The sequence below is a fragment of the Capra hircus genome, chromosome 1 (genome assembly GCF_001704415.2).
Source record: "Capra hircus breed San Clemente chromosome 1, ASM170441v1, whole genome shotgun sequence".
NCBI lineage: Eukaryota > Metazoa > Chordata > Mammalia > Artiodactyla > Bovidae > Capra > Capra hircus.
Genome location: NC_030808.1, coordinates 139149467 through 139163377, shown reverse-complemented (window position 1 = coordinate 139163377; position 13911 = coordinate 139149467). Strand labels below are relative to the sequence as shown.

General features: G+C 41.3%; 1 protein-coding gene across 1 annotated transcript in view; it reads right to left on the bottom strand.

Moving 5' to 3' along the window:
* The window catches only part of SH3BGR (SH3 domain binding glutamate rich protein), an 88021-nt gene that overhangs the window by 53784 nt on the left and 20326 nt on the right, over window positions 1–13911 (bottom strand). Inside the window, exon 5 of the mRNA XM_005675623.3 lies at window positions 7616–7801. Coding sequence (XP_005675680.2) covers window positions 7616–7801 — 186 coding nt within the window. The remainder of the gene's footprint in view (window positions 1–7615; window positions 7802–13911) is intronic.

Genomic DNA, 13911 nt, shown 5'->3' with positions numbered 1-13911 from the left:
TTATTTTTTTTAAGCAAGTTTATTACTTTATTTTTTTAATTTTCATTTTATATTGGAGGATAGTTGATTCACAATGCTGTGTTAGTTTTAGGTGCATAGCAAAGGGATTCAGTTATACATAGACATATATCCATTCTTTTTCAGATTCTTTTTTCATATAGGCTATTACAGAATACTGAGTAGATTTATGCTGGCATCCTTGACACAAGGGACACGAGTCTGAGCAAATTCCGGGAGATAGTGGAAGACAGGGAAGCTTGGTGTGCTGCAGTCCATGGGGTTGCATGCAAAGAGTCGGAGATGACTTAGCAACTGAACAACTATGCCATTTTAAACCTGACACGTCCTTCAGAACTTTGAGTTTCTTTTCAAAATTGGAATCTGCAATACAAATAGTCATTTTACCTACTTTCTGAAAACAAAGTCCTCTGCCTCATTAATGCCCTTTTGTTGGGAGTATCCACAGATTGCGGAAAAGCAAGTTTAGCAAAGCTGCTAGTAAGAAAAACTACTAATACCTCTCTGAATGCAGAAAGAATTCGAAACAGCTAAACATAAAATCATTTGTATGCTTATCTCATTAGAGCCGTATTTATAACAGGAAAGCACATCTTAAAAATAGAAGTCTTTTTTCTTGGTTGGGAAATCTTTTCTTCTTCCACAGTTAATACAGAAAGCATTGCTCGATGACAGTAAGATGAAATAAGAAACGCCTCTGAAGTTCTATTTCTATAGCAGAAAGTAACTACAGAATTTTTATTCTGAGATAAACATAGGTTGAAAGAAAAGACTTCAGTATCGTCTCCATTATAACTAGTCTTAACTGAAAAGGACAGTGAAAATAAGAAAAAGTAAGAGATTTAAAATTCTACTTTCACTAGAAAAGGGCTAGAAGAAAACGAGATGATTCCTTTAATGATATTAAAGTGCTGAATGATTTTCTAAACAAGACATAGAGTGCAGGAACCATAAAATATATTAATAAACTGTCTACAGAAAATAAATGTTAAGCCCTGCATTCCAAAAAAAAAAAAACCACTTCAAAAAGTCAAAAGACAAATAAGAAACATAGGGAAATATTTGCAACATCTATGGTAGTGAAAGGGCTACTTTCTGTCACAAGTAAAGATTCTCACAAGCCAATGAACATTACCTGGAACCAAAGAGAAAAAGTAGAAAGTCAAAAAAAAAACCACACACACACACACAGAAAGCTTATAAACAGGAAAAGATATTCAGCCTCTGCAATAAAGACAGAAATCCAAGTCAAAGCAGTGAGAACACATTTTTCATCTAACAAATTGATTGTTTGCATATAGAGTATTGTCGAAGTCACAGGAAACCAGCCACACCCAAATATAAACTGGTGCAACTACAGTCCAGATTTAATATATATTGAAATGTGAGATGCATATATGCTGTAACTCAGCACATCTTCTAGGAATTTATCCTATATATACACCCAGAATGAACACAAAGTTCTGTACGTGTAAAGAGACTTCTGCAGCATCATCTGTAGCTTAGAAGAGACGTGAAGTCACTCTGTCGTATCCGATTCTTGGCAATCCCACAAACTGTAGCCTGCCAGGTTCCTCTGTCCATGGGATTTTCCAGGCAAGTATAGTGGAGTGGTTTACCATTTCCTTCTCCAGGGGATCTTCTCAACCCAGGAGTCGAATGCAGGTCTCCTCCATTGCAGGCTGAGCCAGAGGGAAACTGAAAACAACCTGAATGTTTCCCGTTAGAGAACTGTGCCAATTAATTATGTCATATCCAATGGAACGTTTTGCAACCATTGAAATAAAGAATATGGGACCCACCAATCCCACTCCTGAGCTTCCATGGTGGCTCAATGGTTTAAAAAAAAAAAAATCTGCCTGCAAACAGGAGACATGGGTTCAGTTCCTGGGTCAGGCAGATCCCCTGGAGAAGGAAATGGCAACCCGCTCTAGTATCCTTGCCTGGAGAATCCCATGGACAAAGGAGCCTGGCTGGCTACAGGCCATGAGGTCGCAAAGAGTCAGGCACAACTGAGCAACTAACACACTATATACTCCAATATAAAATTTTAAAAAGCTTTTTAAAAAGAATATTTGCAGCTCTGCAATATAGTTATTATATACAGCTCTGAGATACAGTTATTAAGTGAAAAGAACAAAGTGTATAGAGTTTATTTCCATTTTTTTAAGTGATTAGCAATGGTTAATACACATACAAAATTCATGGAAGGCCATACAAGAAACTGCCAACATTGGTGGGTCAAAGCAGGACAGCTACATAATTTGCAGGGCCCAGTGCAAATAAAGTGATAAAAATAAATTGACAAAAACAAGGCAATCTTTTTTCAAAAATCATTATGAATTTCAAGACGGCAACAGTAGTGTGTTAAAACAAGCAGAGTGCTCTCTTGAGTGGGGCCAGGTGTAACTTCCCAGGTGGTGGGCTCATAAAGTTGGCCCACCTCAGAAAAAGGAACTAGAGGGGTCTAAAATGGGAGGAAGAATCATCTCCACTGTGGACAACTCGGGAACCATTTTAATTTTTCTGTGTGCACAGACTCATTTTTCAATTATTAAAAAAATGTTATACAAACTTTTCTGGTGGCCCAGTAGTTAAGAATCCACCTTGCAATGCAGGAACTGTGGGTTGGACCCCTGGTTGGGGAATTAAGATCCCACATGCCACGAGGTAACTGAGCCCACACACTTCAACTATTCAGTCCTCACACCACAACTAGAGAGCCCATGCACCACAATGAAAGATCCCTCATAACTCAACAAAGGTCCCCCATGCTGCAACTAAGACCTAGTGCAGACAAATAAATAAATAAATTTTTAATTTCTAAAAAAATAAAAATTGACCATCACCATTGCCCCCCACCCCAAGAAGCCTTTTTCTCCCTTTCCTTATCTAATAAAAGCCACAATTCTTAGAAATTCAGGTCAGGTTGGAGAGATGTCCGGAAGCCAAGCAGTCTGGAGGGTGTGGGGAGAGGAGTGTGGTTTACAGGGGAGGGACCCTCCCTAACCAAAGAAATACTTTCCTCACTCTGGGAAGCCCCAGCTTCAATCACAAGAGAGTTGGACTGGACCATTGTTCCTTGTTTAGTCACCAAATCATGCCCAACTCCTTGTGACCACATGAACTGCAGCACACCAGGCTCCTCTGTCCTCCACTATCTCCTGGAGTTTGCTTAAATTCATGTCCACAGAGTCATTGATGCTATCTAACCTCTCATCCTCTGCCACCCCCTACTCCTATTGCCTTCAGTCTCTCCCAGCATTAGGGTCTTTTCCAGTGAGTCAGCTCTTTGTATCAGGTGGCCAAAGTATTGGAGCGTCAGCATCAGTCTTTCCAATGAATATTTAGGGTTAATTTCCTTTAGGATTGACTGGTTTGATCTCCTTGCAGTCCAAGGGACTGGCCATAAGTTCCACTAAATAATTGTTCAACACCTTAAACCTGTTTGAAAACACTCTCACATCCACAGGACTTTAAGTTAAGCCTCTGAAGAAGTCTAACACAGCCATGTAAATTCACACAGCCTGTACTTCCCCATCAAAAGCCATGTCCACCCAGAATCTCAGAAAATGACCTTATTTGGAAATTGGGATATTGGCTTCCATGGTGGCTCAGATGGTAAAGAACCCACTTGCAATGCAGGAGACCTGGGTTCAATCCCTGGGTCAGGAAGATGCCACGGAGAAGGGAATGACTACCCACTCCATATTCTTGCCTGGAGAATCCCATGGACAGAGAAGCCTGGTGGGCTATAATCCCTGGGGTCGAAAAGAGTCAGGCATGACTGAGCAACTAACACTTTCTCTTTTTACATTCACAGATGTAGTTTTTTATGATGAGGCCATGCTGGACTAGGGTGGACCCTATTCCAGTGACTTTTGTCCCTATACGAAAGCCATGTGAAGACAAAGAGAGACCCCAAGAAGAAGGCCATGTAAAGATGGAGACAGAGATGGACAGGATGTGTTAACAAGTGGAGGAATGTCAGAGATGGCTGGCGGCCACCAGAAGCCAGGAGAGACGCATCAAACGGATTTTTGCTTAGAGCCTGCAGCACAAACCAACCCTACTGACACCTTAATTTAAAACAACTTCTAGCCTCTAGAACTGTGAAAGAATAAATTTCTGTTGTTTTAAAGCACTGTAGCCATCAGCTGGGGATGCCATAACAAAATACCATATGCTGGGTGGCTTGCTAGCAGAAATGCATTCTGGGTGCAGCGTCATTGAGCGCTGCTCTCTTCCTGGCTCACAGACAGTTGCCTCTGGCTGTGTGATCACATGGTGAAGAGAAAGGGGTCTCTTCCTCTTCCTCCTCCCATAAGGGAACTAATCCCACCATGAAGGCCCCACCCACAGGACTTCATCTGATCCTAGTCACCTCCCAAATATCCCTTCCTCAAATACCATCACCCTGGGCCTTAGAACTTCAACATACAAATTTAGGGGGACACAAACATACAGTCCATAAGAATCACCAGGTTTGTGGTATTTTGCTATATCAGCCCTAAGAAAGTAATATGAACCCCGAACAGCAGAACAATTCATGCTTCAAATGAGAAGTCTGAAAGCCTTTCTGTAAATGTCACGTCATGTCATCTAGTCACTCAGTCGTGTCTGACTCTGAGACCACATGGACTATAGCCCGCCAGGCTCCTCTGTCCATGGGATTCTCCAGGCAAGAATACTGTAGTGGGTTGCCAGTTACTTCTCCAGGGGACCTTCCTGACTCAGGGATCAAACCTGGATCTCCTACTTTGCAGGCAGATTCTTTACTATCTGAACCACCAGAAAAGATAGTAAATCTCAATGTTTCTGGCTTTGTGGGTCAGATGGGCTCTGTTGCAACTGCTCAGCTCTCAGTTCAGTTCAGTTCAGTCTCTCAGTTGTGTCTGACTCTTTGAATCCATGAATCACAGCACGCCAGGCCTCCCTGTTCATCACCAACTCCCGGAGTTCACTCAAACTCATGTCCATCGAGTCGGTGATGCCATCCAGCCATCTCATCCTCTGTCATCCCCGTCTCCTCCTGCCCTCAATCCCTCCCAGCATCAGAGTCTTTTCCAATGAGTCAGCTCTTCTCATGAGGTGGCCAAAGTATTGGAGTTTCAGCTTCAGCATCAGTCCTTCCAATGAACACCCAGGACTGATCTCCTTTAAGATGGACTGGTTGGATCTCTTTGCAGTCCAAGGGACTCTGAAAGAGTCTTCTCCAACACCACAGTTCAAAAGCATCAATTCTTCGGCACTCAGCTTTCTTCACAATCCAACTCTCACATCCATACATGACCACTGGAAAAACCATAGCCTTGACTAGACAGACTTTTGTTAGCAAAATGTCTCTGCTTTTCAATATGCTATCTATGTTGGTCATAACTTTCCTTCCAAGGAGTAAGCGTCTTTTAATTTCATGGCTGCAGTCATCATCTGCAGTGATTTTGGAGCCCCAAAAAATAAAGTCTGACACTGTTTTCACTGTTTCCCCATCTATTTCCCATGAAGTGATGGGACCAGATGCCATGATCTTCGTTTTCTGAATGTTGAGCTTTAAGCTAACTTTTCACTCTCCTCTTTCACTTTCATCAAGAGGCTTTTTAGTTCCTCTTCACTTTCTGCCATAAGGGTGGTATCATCTGCATATCTGGGGTTATTGATATTTCTGCCGGCAATCTTGATTCCAGCTTGTGCTTCTTCCAGTCCAGCATTTCTCATGATGTACTCTGCGTATAAGTTAAATAAGCAGGGTGACAGTATACAGCCTTGACGGACCCCTTTTCTTATTTGGAACCAGTCTGTTGTTCCACGTCCAGTTCTAACTGTTGTTTCCTGACCTGCATATAGGTTTCTCAAGAGGCAGTTCAGGTGGTCTGGTATTCCCATCTCTTGCAGAATTTTCCACAGTTTATTGTGATCAACACAGTCAAAGGCTTTGGCATAGTCAATAAAGCAGAAATTGATCTTTTTCTGGAACTCTCTTGCTTTTTCGATGATCCAGGGAATGTTGACAGTTTGGTCTCTGGTTCCTCTGCCTTTTCTAAAACCAACTTGAACATCTGGAAGTTCATGGTTCACGTATTGCTGAAGCCTGGCTTGGAGAATTTTGAGCATTACTTTACTATCTGCCATCATGCAAAATTAGCCATAGGCACTAGGTGGTGAATTAGTGCAGGCATGTACAATAAAATTTCACCAAAACAGATAGCTGCAGGCTGTGGCACTCGGGCTGTAGTTTGATGACACTTGCTTTAGGTGAGAAACATAATAACAAAGAGAAGCTGAGCTAAAGGGCCAGCAGTTTTGTATAGCAAGGAGAAAGGTGGTGACCTCCCTGGCAGTCTAGTGGTTAAGACTCCATGCTTCCAAGGCAAAGGGCAAAGGTTTGATTCCTGGCCGAGGAATTATGATCCCACATGCTATGTGGTGAAGCAAAACAAAATAAAAATTGCTTATAATTTTTAATAAATAATTAATTTTTTATAAAAGAGAAGAAGTGAGTGAAAAAATCCTGTGGCAGGCTCCAACCTCCAGAAACAGCACAGCTCTGTGTAATTAGTTCCCTCTGCCTTCCAGAAGCATGATGGCCAAGTCTGAAAAATGGCCTGGAAGACTTAGATGATCCCCCAAAGCTAACTCCGGTTCTCGTGCTCCAAAGTCCTTTGAGCTTTTAAATGTTTCTTTTCAACAATTTGATTTATCAACCAGAATCTACAAACCCCGAGGAAAAAATGATTTTGTGATAAAATGAATGACTAAATGTACAAAATAAAACTGCTATTATAATTAAATGCCCAGAAGAGTTTTTGTTGGTTTTGTTTTGTTTTTGGTGGTTTACAAATAACAGACATTTATTTCTCACAGATCTGGAGGTTGGAAGTCCAAGATGAAGGTGTCAGCAGATTCACTGTCTGGTGAGTAAGCCCCTCTCTGGTTCATAAATGGCCATCTTCTTATTGTGTCCTCACAAGGAGGAAGGGTGTCCAGAACAGTTGTTTAGCTATTTAGATGCATTTACACAAAACTTTCTGCCTGCAACGCAGGAGACCCAGGTTCGATCTTAGGTTGGGAAGACCCCCTGGAGAAGGAAAGGGAAACCCACTCTGGTATTCTTGCCTGGAGAATTCCATGGACAAAGGAGCCTGGAAGGCTACAGGCCACAGGATCACAAAGAGTTGAATGTGACTGAGGGATTAACGCTTTCACTTTCACACAAAACTTGACTTCTGCAAATCATTCTTTACAAAGGTGAACGTGTGCCCGTGGATGCAGGTATGTGTACCCTACCAGGTTGAACAGAATGTCTTTTCAACTCAACGCTTATTTTGCCTAAACAAGTGGCCTCCTCTCTTCAAAATAAAATAAAAAACCTAAAGGACTCCCAAGAACTTCTGAATCATCATTTTATTGTTTCTATCACTTTTTAAATCTTAACTATTTATTCTTCACCATGGATCTAACCATCCAGGTATCAAATGGTAGAAATGGATCACAAGCTGAAAAATGTCAACAAATGTAAACGCTACCTCAAAGCTTATCTGCTTAAACAATCTCTGATAAACACACTTGCAGAAGAATTTTCAGAGAAACTAAATCTCACCCCACAATACTGCTCCTCGTTAAAGATCTGAGGAGGCAGCGGAATCCCATTCTGAGGTTTCTTCTCTCCGGGAACATTTTCTCTCATCCACTTCCTGTTGTCTTCATCTCCAGCAATATCGAACTCCTTAAAATCAATTTTATTAGCTTCCAAAAAGCCCACAACTTCTTGCTGTTTCTTCCTAATCTAGTCATGAGAAGAAAAAGATTGCCGTTAGACTCCTTTGTAAAAACCTGTTCTCCAACTATACCATACAATACCAATAACTTTGCTAAGTATTTAAACAAGAAAAATCATACAATCACACTTCTTCATTCCATAGGATCAACAGAAAAATCATTTAAATTCTGAAATTTTAATCTCATCAATGTTTAAATCATGATATAGTCAACCGACTAGGAATAGAGACGCAATCATCATAGCTTTTATTTGAGGTCTTCAAAATACGTTTAATTCTCTGCTAAGCTTTAAAGCCAAAAATTAAATAGGGATTGGTTACAAAGAAGGAAAAAAACACAATTTACTATGAAACTTAAATACCAAGTACACTCACACCAAAAGGCACTATTCACAGTTATGAAAATGGGAACATGAGTCATGCTGAACAAAAGTAGCTTTAGAAATAACACAGGAAACTGAGAGGCCCACATGGAGATTATTGGAAAAGGAAGAGCAGGAGAAAAACTAGAAGAGCTGGTGGATATTTCTCCTGGCACGTAAGAGAGTAACGCAGTAAAATAATTGTTTTCTACTCACATCCAACTCTTTAAGTAGAATCAAAGTGCAGCCACACCTAAGAGAAAACCCAGATGCCCTTTTCTCTACACGTGGTTCACAAGTAGGGACTGTATTCTACCAATATCATTTCTTTGTGAATGTGGCCATCTTGAAATCTTAGCACTCCTTCCCCAGAAACAATTACAATTTTCTCTCTTCAGTCATAATTTTTCTCTCTTCAATCAAGGAATTCACTCCCAGAATGCATGATGCCTTTTTTTTTTTTTTGACTGAGGGCATGTGGGATCTTAGTTCCCTGACCAGGGATCAAACCTGCACCTGCTGCCTTGGAAGCATGGAGTCTTACCCACTGGACCACCAGTCTTTTTTATAAACACTGGTAAACAACTTACAGCAGACTGTGGACCACATTGTAAGAACTCTGGGAGAAACTTCAGAATGATCAATAGCATAAACCAATCAGTACTCACTTATTGATTCCCTGCTCTGCACAAGACATGGTGCCAAGCTCTTCACATGAATAGTTTCATAAGATGTTATTTGGGTAAAAAAAAAAATTTGTACAGATGATAAAGAGGTACAATACGGTCCTTTCTTAAAACTGAAAGTTTACATTAGTATCTTCTTTGACATAAAAATATCCAATGTCTTAATTTTAAGTCCTCTGAATGGAATATTGCCTCACAATGAAAATAGTCATTAAGAATGTTTTCTAGGATGAGTCCCCTTGTCATTTTCATGTAACTTGTTCATCAGCAGAAGGACTAGATGCTGAGGATTCCAAATGCTGAAAAGGTACATGCCAATCCTAAACCCAACATCTAGATTCAAATCCTCTTTTGTTTAAACCCAATTCATTCGATATAAATCTTTATTGATTTATAAAAGTCACTGAAAGTCACTCAGTCGTGTCCAACTTTTTGCAAGCCCATGGACTGTATAGTCCATGGAATTCTCTAGGCCAGAATACTGGAATAGGTAGCCTTTCCCTTCTCCAGGGGATCTTCCCAACCCAGGAATCGAACCAGGGTCTCCTGCACTGCAGGCGGATTCTTTACCAGCTGAGCTCTCAGAGATTTATACACCTCCCCAAAATTCTTATTTTATTCATTTTTGCCAAAATGATTGATTATAGCAATGACATTTGTGTAGAGGTTCTTTCCTAACGTAAGGTAAAGAAAGATACACATGGATGCTTATGCCCTAGAATCAAATCACCACCAAAAACAAACCCTATGTAATTTGGTTTGGGTGGTGACTTGATTATATATAGATATAAGCTCAGACAATAAAGTGTCTATCTACAATGTGGGAGACCCGGATTTGATCCCTGGGTAGGGAAGATCCCCTGGAAAAGGAAATGGCAACCCACTCCACTATTCTTGCGTGGAAAATCCCATGGACTGAGGAGCCTGGCAGGCTAGAGTCCATGGGGTCGCAAAGAGTCGGACACGACTGAGTGACTTCACTCACTCACATAGCATATTAATTATAAGTATAATGTTACTGTTTAATAATTTAATTAATATAAATTACTGTTTTATAATTTTAATTAATGCACAGTGAATATAAATTATGGGCTTCCCTAGTGGCTTAGATGGTAAAGAATCTGACTGCAATGCAGGAGACCTGGGTTACATCCCTGGGTCAGGAAGGTCCTCTGGAGAAGGGAATGGTGACCCACTCTAGTATTCTTGCCTGGAGAATCCCAAGGGCAGAGGAGCCTGACAGGCTACAGTCCATGGAGTTACAAAGAGCTGGACATGACTGAGCATGTAATACTTACCTAAATATAAATTACATATAAATTTTTGTATATAAATTACATATACCCATATATAAATGTTAATCATACATTTTCTTAATTAACATTTGTACCATCAACATAACAAAGATAAAGCAACTAAAAGCATTAGGTCAATAAATTAAAGGCTGCTCTTAGCTATAATACAACATTTAATCCATAAGACTCAGGCCAAGGGATCTATTTCAGTTTGGGGCAAGCACAGACAAAAAATAAAAACAGAAGTCATACAGAAAGGAATAGAAGGATGGAAGGTCCCTTAAGAATCTGGCATAAGCACTTGGGCACATTCCTGAGAGTCACATCTCTCAGAACCAATGGACAGACTGCTTACCTCCCCACCAGGGTGAGCTTCCCCAAGGCTACGCTAGGGGAATCCCAAACCTCCTGGCCTTTCTACTGGACTCCGTATTCCCGGGCTTCATGGCGGAGTTTCTGAATATCAGAAAATCCCACCAGACATGACAACAGGTTGTTGGACTAAATTACTTTAATTAATCATGTTTTCTCTACATGCTCTCCAACCTGTTCATAATTACTTATGTCACTTTATAAATTACTTACTCCTTTAGTTATTTTCAGAGATAACTTTGCTGTTTCAAAGAGTAGAGACATCCTCACTTCAGGTAGCTTTCCTTTTAGTTAAATACTCAGAAGGCAATATTCTCTATTCTGTTCAAACCCTTCTCTTCCTTGCTCCTCAAACACCTTCAGCCTGGCTGAAGTCCACTTCCCCACTGACGAGAGTCCCATCTCTATTAATAATGCCTCAGGAGTTAACTGAATCACTATACAACACACTTGAAACTAACACAACATTGTAAATCAACTACATGTCAATTATAAAAAAGAAGAACTTAAAAAAATCATGCCTCAGGACTTGAGGTGGGATGGAAAAGGATTTCATTTTATTCCACAATTTCTAAATAGATGGAGAACATTTTCCCAAGTCCTGACTTATTTTTTCTCTTCTGGAAAGTCAAAGAAAAATGGAGAAAACAGGAGGGGACGATCTGTTGACTATTATCCCTCTCAAGACAAGCAATTACATTTACAGAAAGTTGACTGACTGTTGGGAGCATGATATTGCGTTAAAGTTTCTCTCTCAGCACCTCATTCAAAAAAAAGAGAAGAAAAATAAAATCTGCCATCCTGGACTTCCCAAACACCAATCACTTAAAATGGGTCAAAAGCATTGCTCTCCTAGCTGTCTGGAGCACTTGACTTCTGCTGGGGGCTGGAGAAGGGTCTTAGGATGAGCCCAGAGGGAGAGGTGAGCATGTGACTTCACCTGGCTGGCATGTGGCCTTTGCCCACACTCTGATACTCATTTGAGTGTGGGTGCACTCTCCTACAACACCCCCTTGATGGACCCTTGTTCAAGGAACCCCACTACACACTCCCTACTCCTTGCAGTCAATGTACAGCTTTTCTCCACATGGCCTCCCAAGCTGACCCCAGGGACATAACATCAGCCCCCAGAGGAGACCTCCCCTTCATGGCTTCAAGGGGCGGGGTGGTGCAGAGCCCCTCAACAGTCCTCACCACAGACACACTTCTCCTTGCATGCCTCACACTTTCTCCCCTCTCCAGGGTGCCACGGCCAAGGCTGCTCATCCTTCTGAGCAGCCCCTCTGGAGGGTGTGCGGTCCTCAGGGTCTGTGTCACTTGGAGCCTTCGGGACCTCGGGGCAAGCTCAGAAAGCTCTGTTTTCTTATCCTGTTACATTGACTCCTAAGAAAGTGTCATTCTCAAAGAGAACAGTTTTGTGGTTGCCAAAGGGGAGAAGGGTGTGGGAGAGATGGAGTGGGAATTTGGGATTAGCAGATGCAAATGATTGTATATAGAATGGATAAACAAGGCCCGACTATATAGCACAGAGAACCATAGTCAATATCCTGTGATAAATCATAATGGAAACGGATCTGAAAAAGAATGTATATGAATATATAACTGAATCACTTTGCTATACAGCAAAAATTAACACAACATGGTAAATCAACTATACCTCAATAAAATAAATCAAAAAATTAAAAGAAAGTGTCATTCAGGGTCCTGACGTCACCGGCCACTGTTGGCGACTGTGATGCATCAGAGGGATCTCTGGGTCACTCGCTTGGCACCTCCCACTTATTGTCTTGTACAGTTAGAAACCTCTCCAAAAGAGGTGACTGGAGAAGGCAGTGGCACCCCACTCCAGTACTCTTGCCTAGAAAATCCCATGGATGGAGGAGCCTAGTGGTCTGCAGTCCATGGGGTTGCTGAGAGTTGGACACAACTCAGTGACTTCACTTTCACTTTTCATGCATTGGAGAAGGAAATGGCAACCCACTCCAGTGTTCTTGCCTGGAGAATCCCAGGGATGGCGGAGCCTTGTGGGCTGCTGTCTATGGAGTCGCACAGAGTCGGACACGGCTGAAGCGACTTAGCAGCAGCAGCAGCACTGTAATATAAAGCATGCCGCATCTAAGTGACAAGTGACCTGCGAGTCCATCCTGGCCGGGAAGGTTGTTATCTGAGCAGAAGCTCTGCTTGTCCATCACCTCATCTGCAAAATGGATAGAACGCTGCCTTTCTCCCAGGGCTGGTGAGAACTGAGGAATGCATGGAAAAGCATTTTGCACCACAATTCAAGTAACGGCACAGTCAGGCACCCAGCACACTGTTACCTCATTGTCTCATCCTGACTGCCACACCAGGCAAGAATTCTGATCACCATCTTAAGATAACAAAACTGAGGTGCAGTGAATTAAAGAATTTTCCAAGAGTCACACCCAGAGTCATCAATTCAAGAGCTATGTTTTTCCCTCTATGAAGTGATAAGTTTAGTCACTCAACTGTCTTACTCTTTTGCGACCTCGTGGACTGTAGCCCACCAGGCTCCTCTGTTCATGAAATTCTCCAGGCAAGAAGACTGGAATGGATAGCCATTCCCTTCTCGAGGGGATCTTCCAACCCAGGGAGAGAATCTGGGTTTCCTGCATTGTGGGCAGATTCTTTACTATCTGAGCCACCAGGAAAGCCCAAGACTGGAAAAAGGACTAAAGAAATCCAGGAGCCACCATTCATTTGTCCTTAATGATGGTGGCTCAGGGGCTGTGCATCTTGAAAACAAGGAGGACTGATCTCTCTCCTTTTGTCTTCAGACCCTTGCAGCAATGGCCTTCAGGATGAAGGGATGGTTAGACACGAAGACACAACATTTTCCTGCTCCCAGGGTCTCTTCACCCACATCTATCTCTAAAGTAGTAAAACATGGAACCACAGTTTGGCATCAACTGTTAAAACAGAGATGTAATATACAACTGCATATATAATCTTCATCAAGAGATTACAATCAGTATTTTCCTTTTTCATTTATTTCATTCATCCAACAGAAGTCATAATGCTCTTTCTGATGATGTCACAGGCAAGAACCTATTTTTAAAGCATATAGACTGAAGAAATAAGGAGTAAAAGTTTTGTAGACCAACCACCATCCACACAGCATAAGTGCTGGCAGCTGCTCTGAGTTGTCCTGCAAAGAAACTTCTGGGTGAAATTCCCTCAACCAGGAAAAATCATTAGCACAGACACCATAGGAATAATCTGTTCTTATTCTTTATGATAAGATAGAAATTCTTCAATTTATGTGGCTTGAGATAATTATTCTGAACATCATCATAGATGAAGACCTTCTAATATTAACTAATAATTATAACAGACAATAATATTAACAATTATTAATAATAGTATTAACATTTAACATTAATAA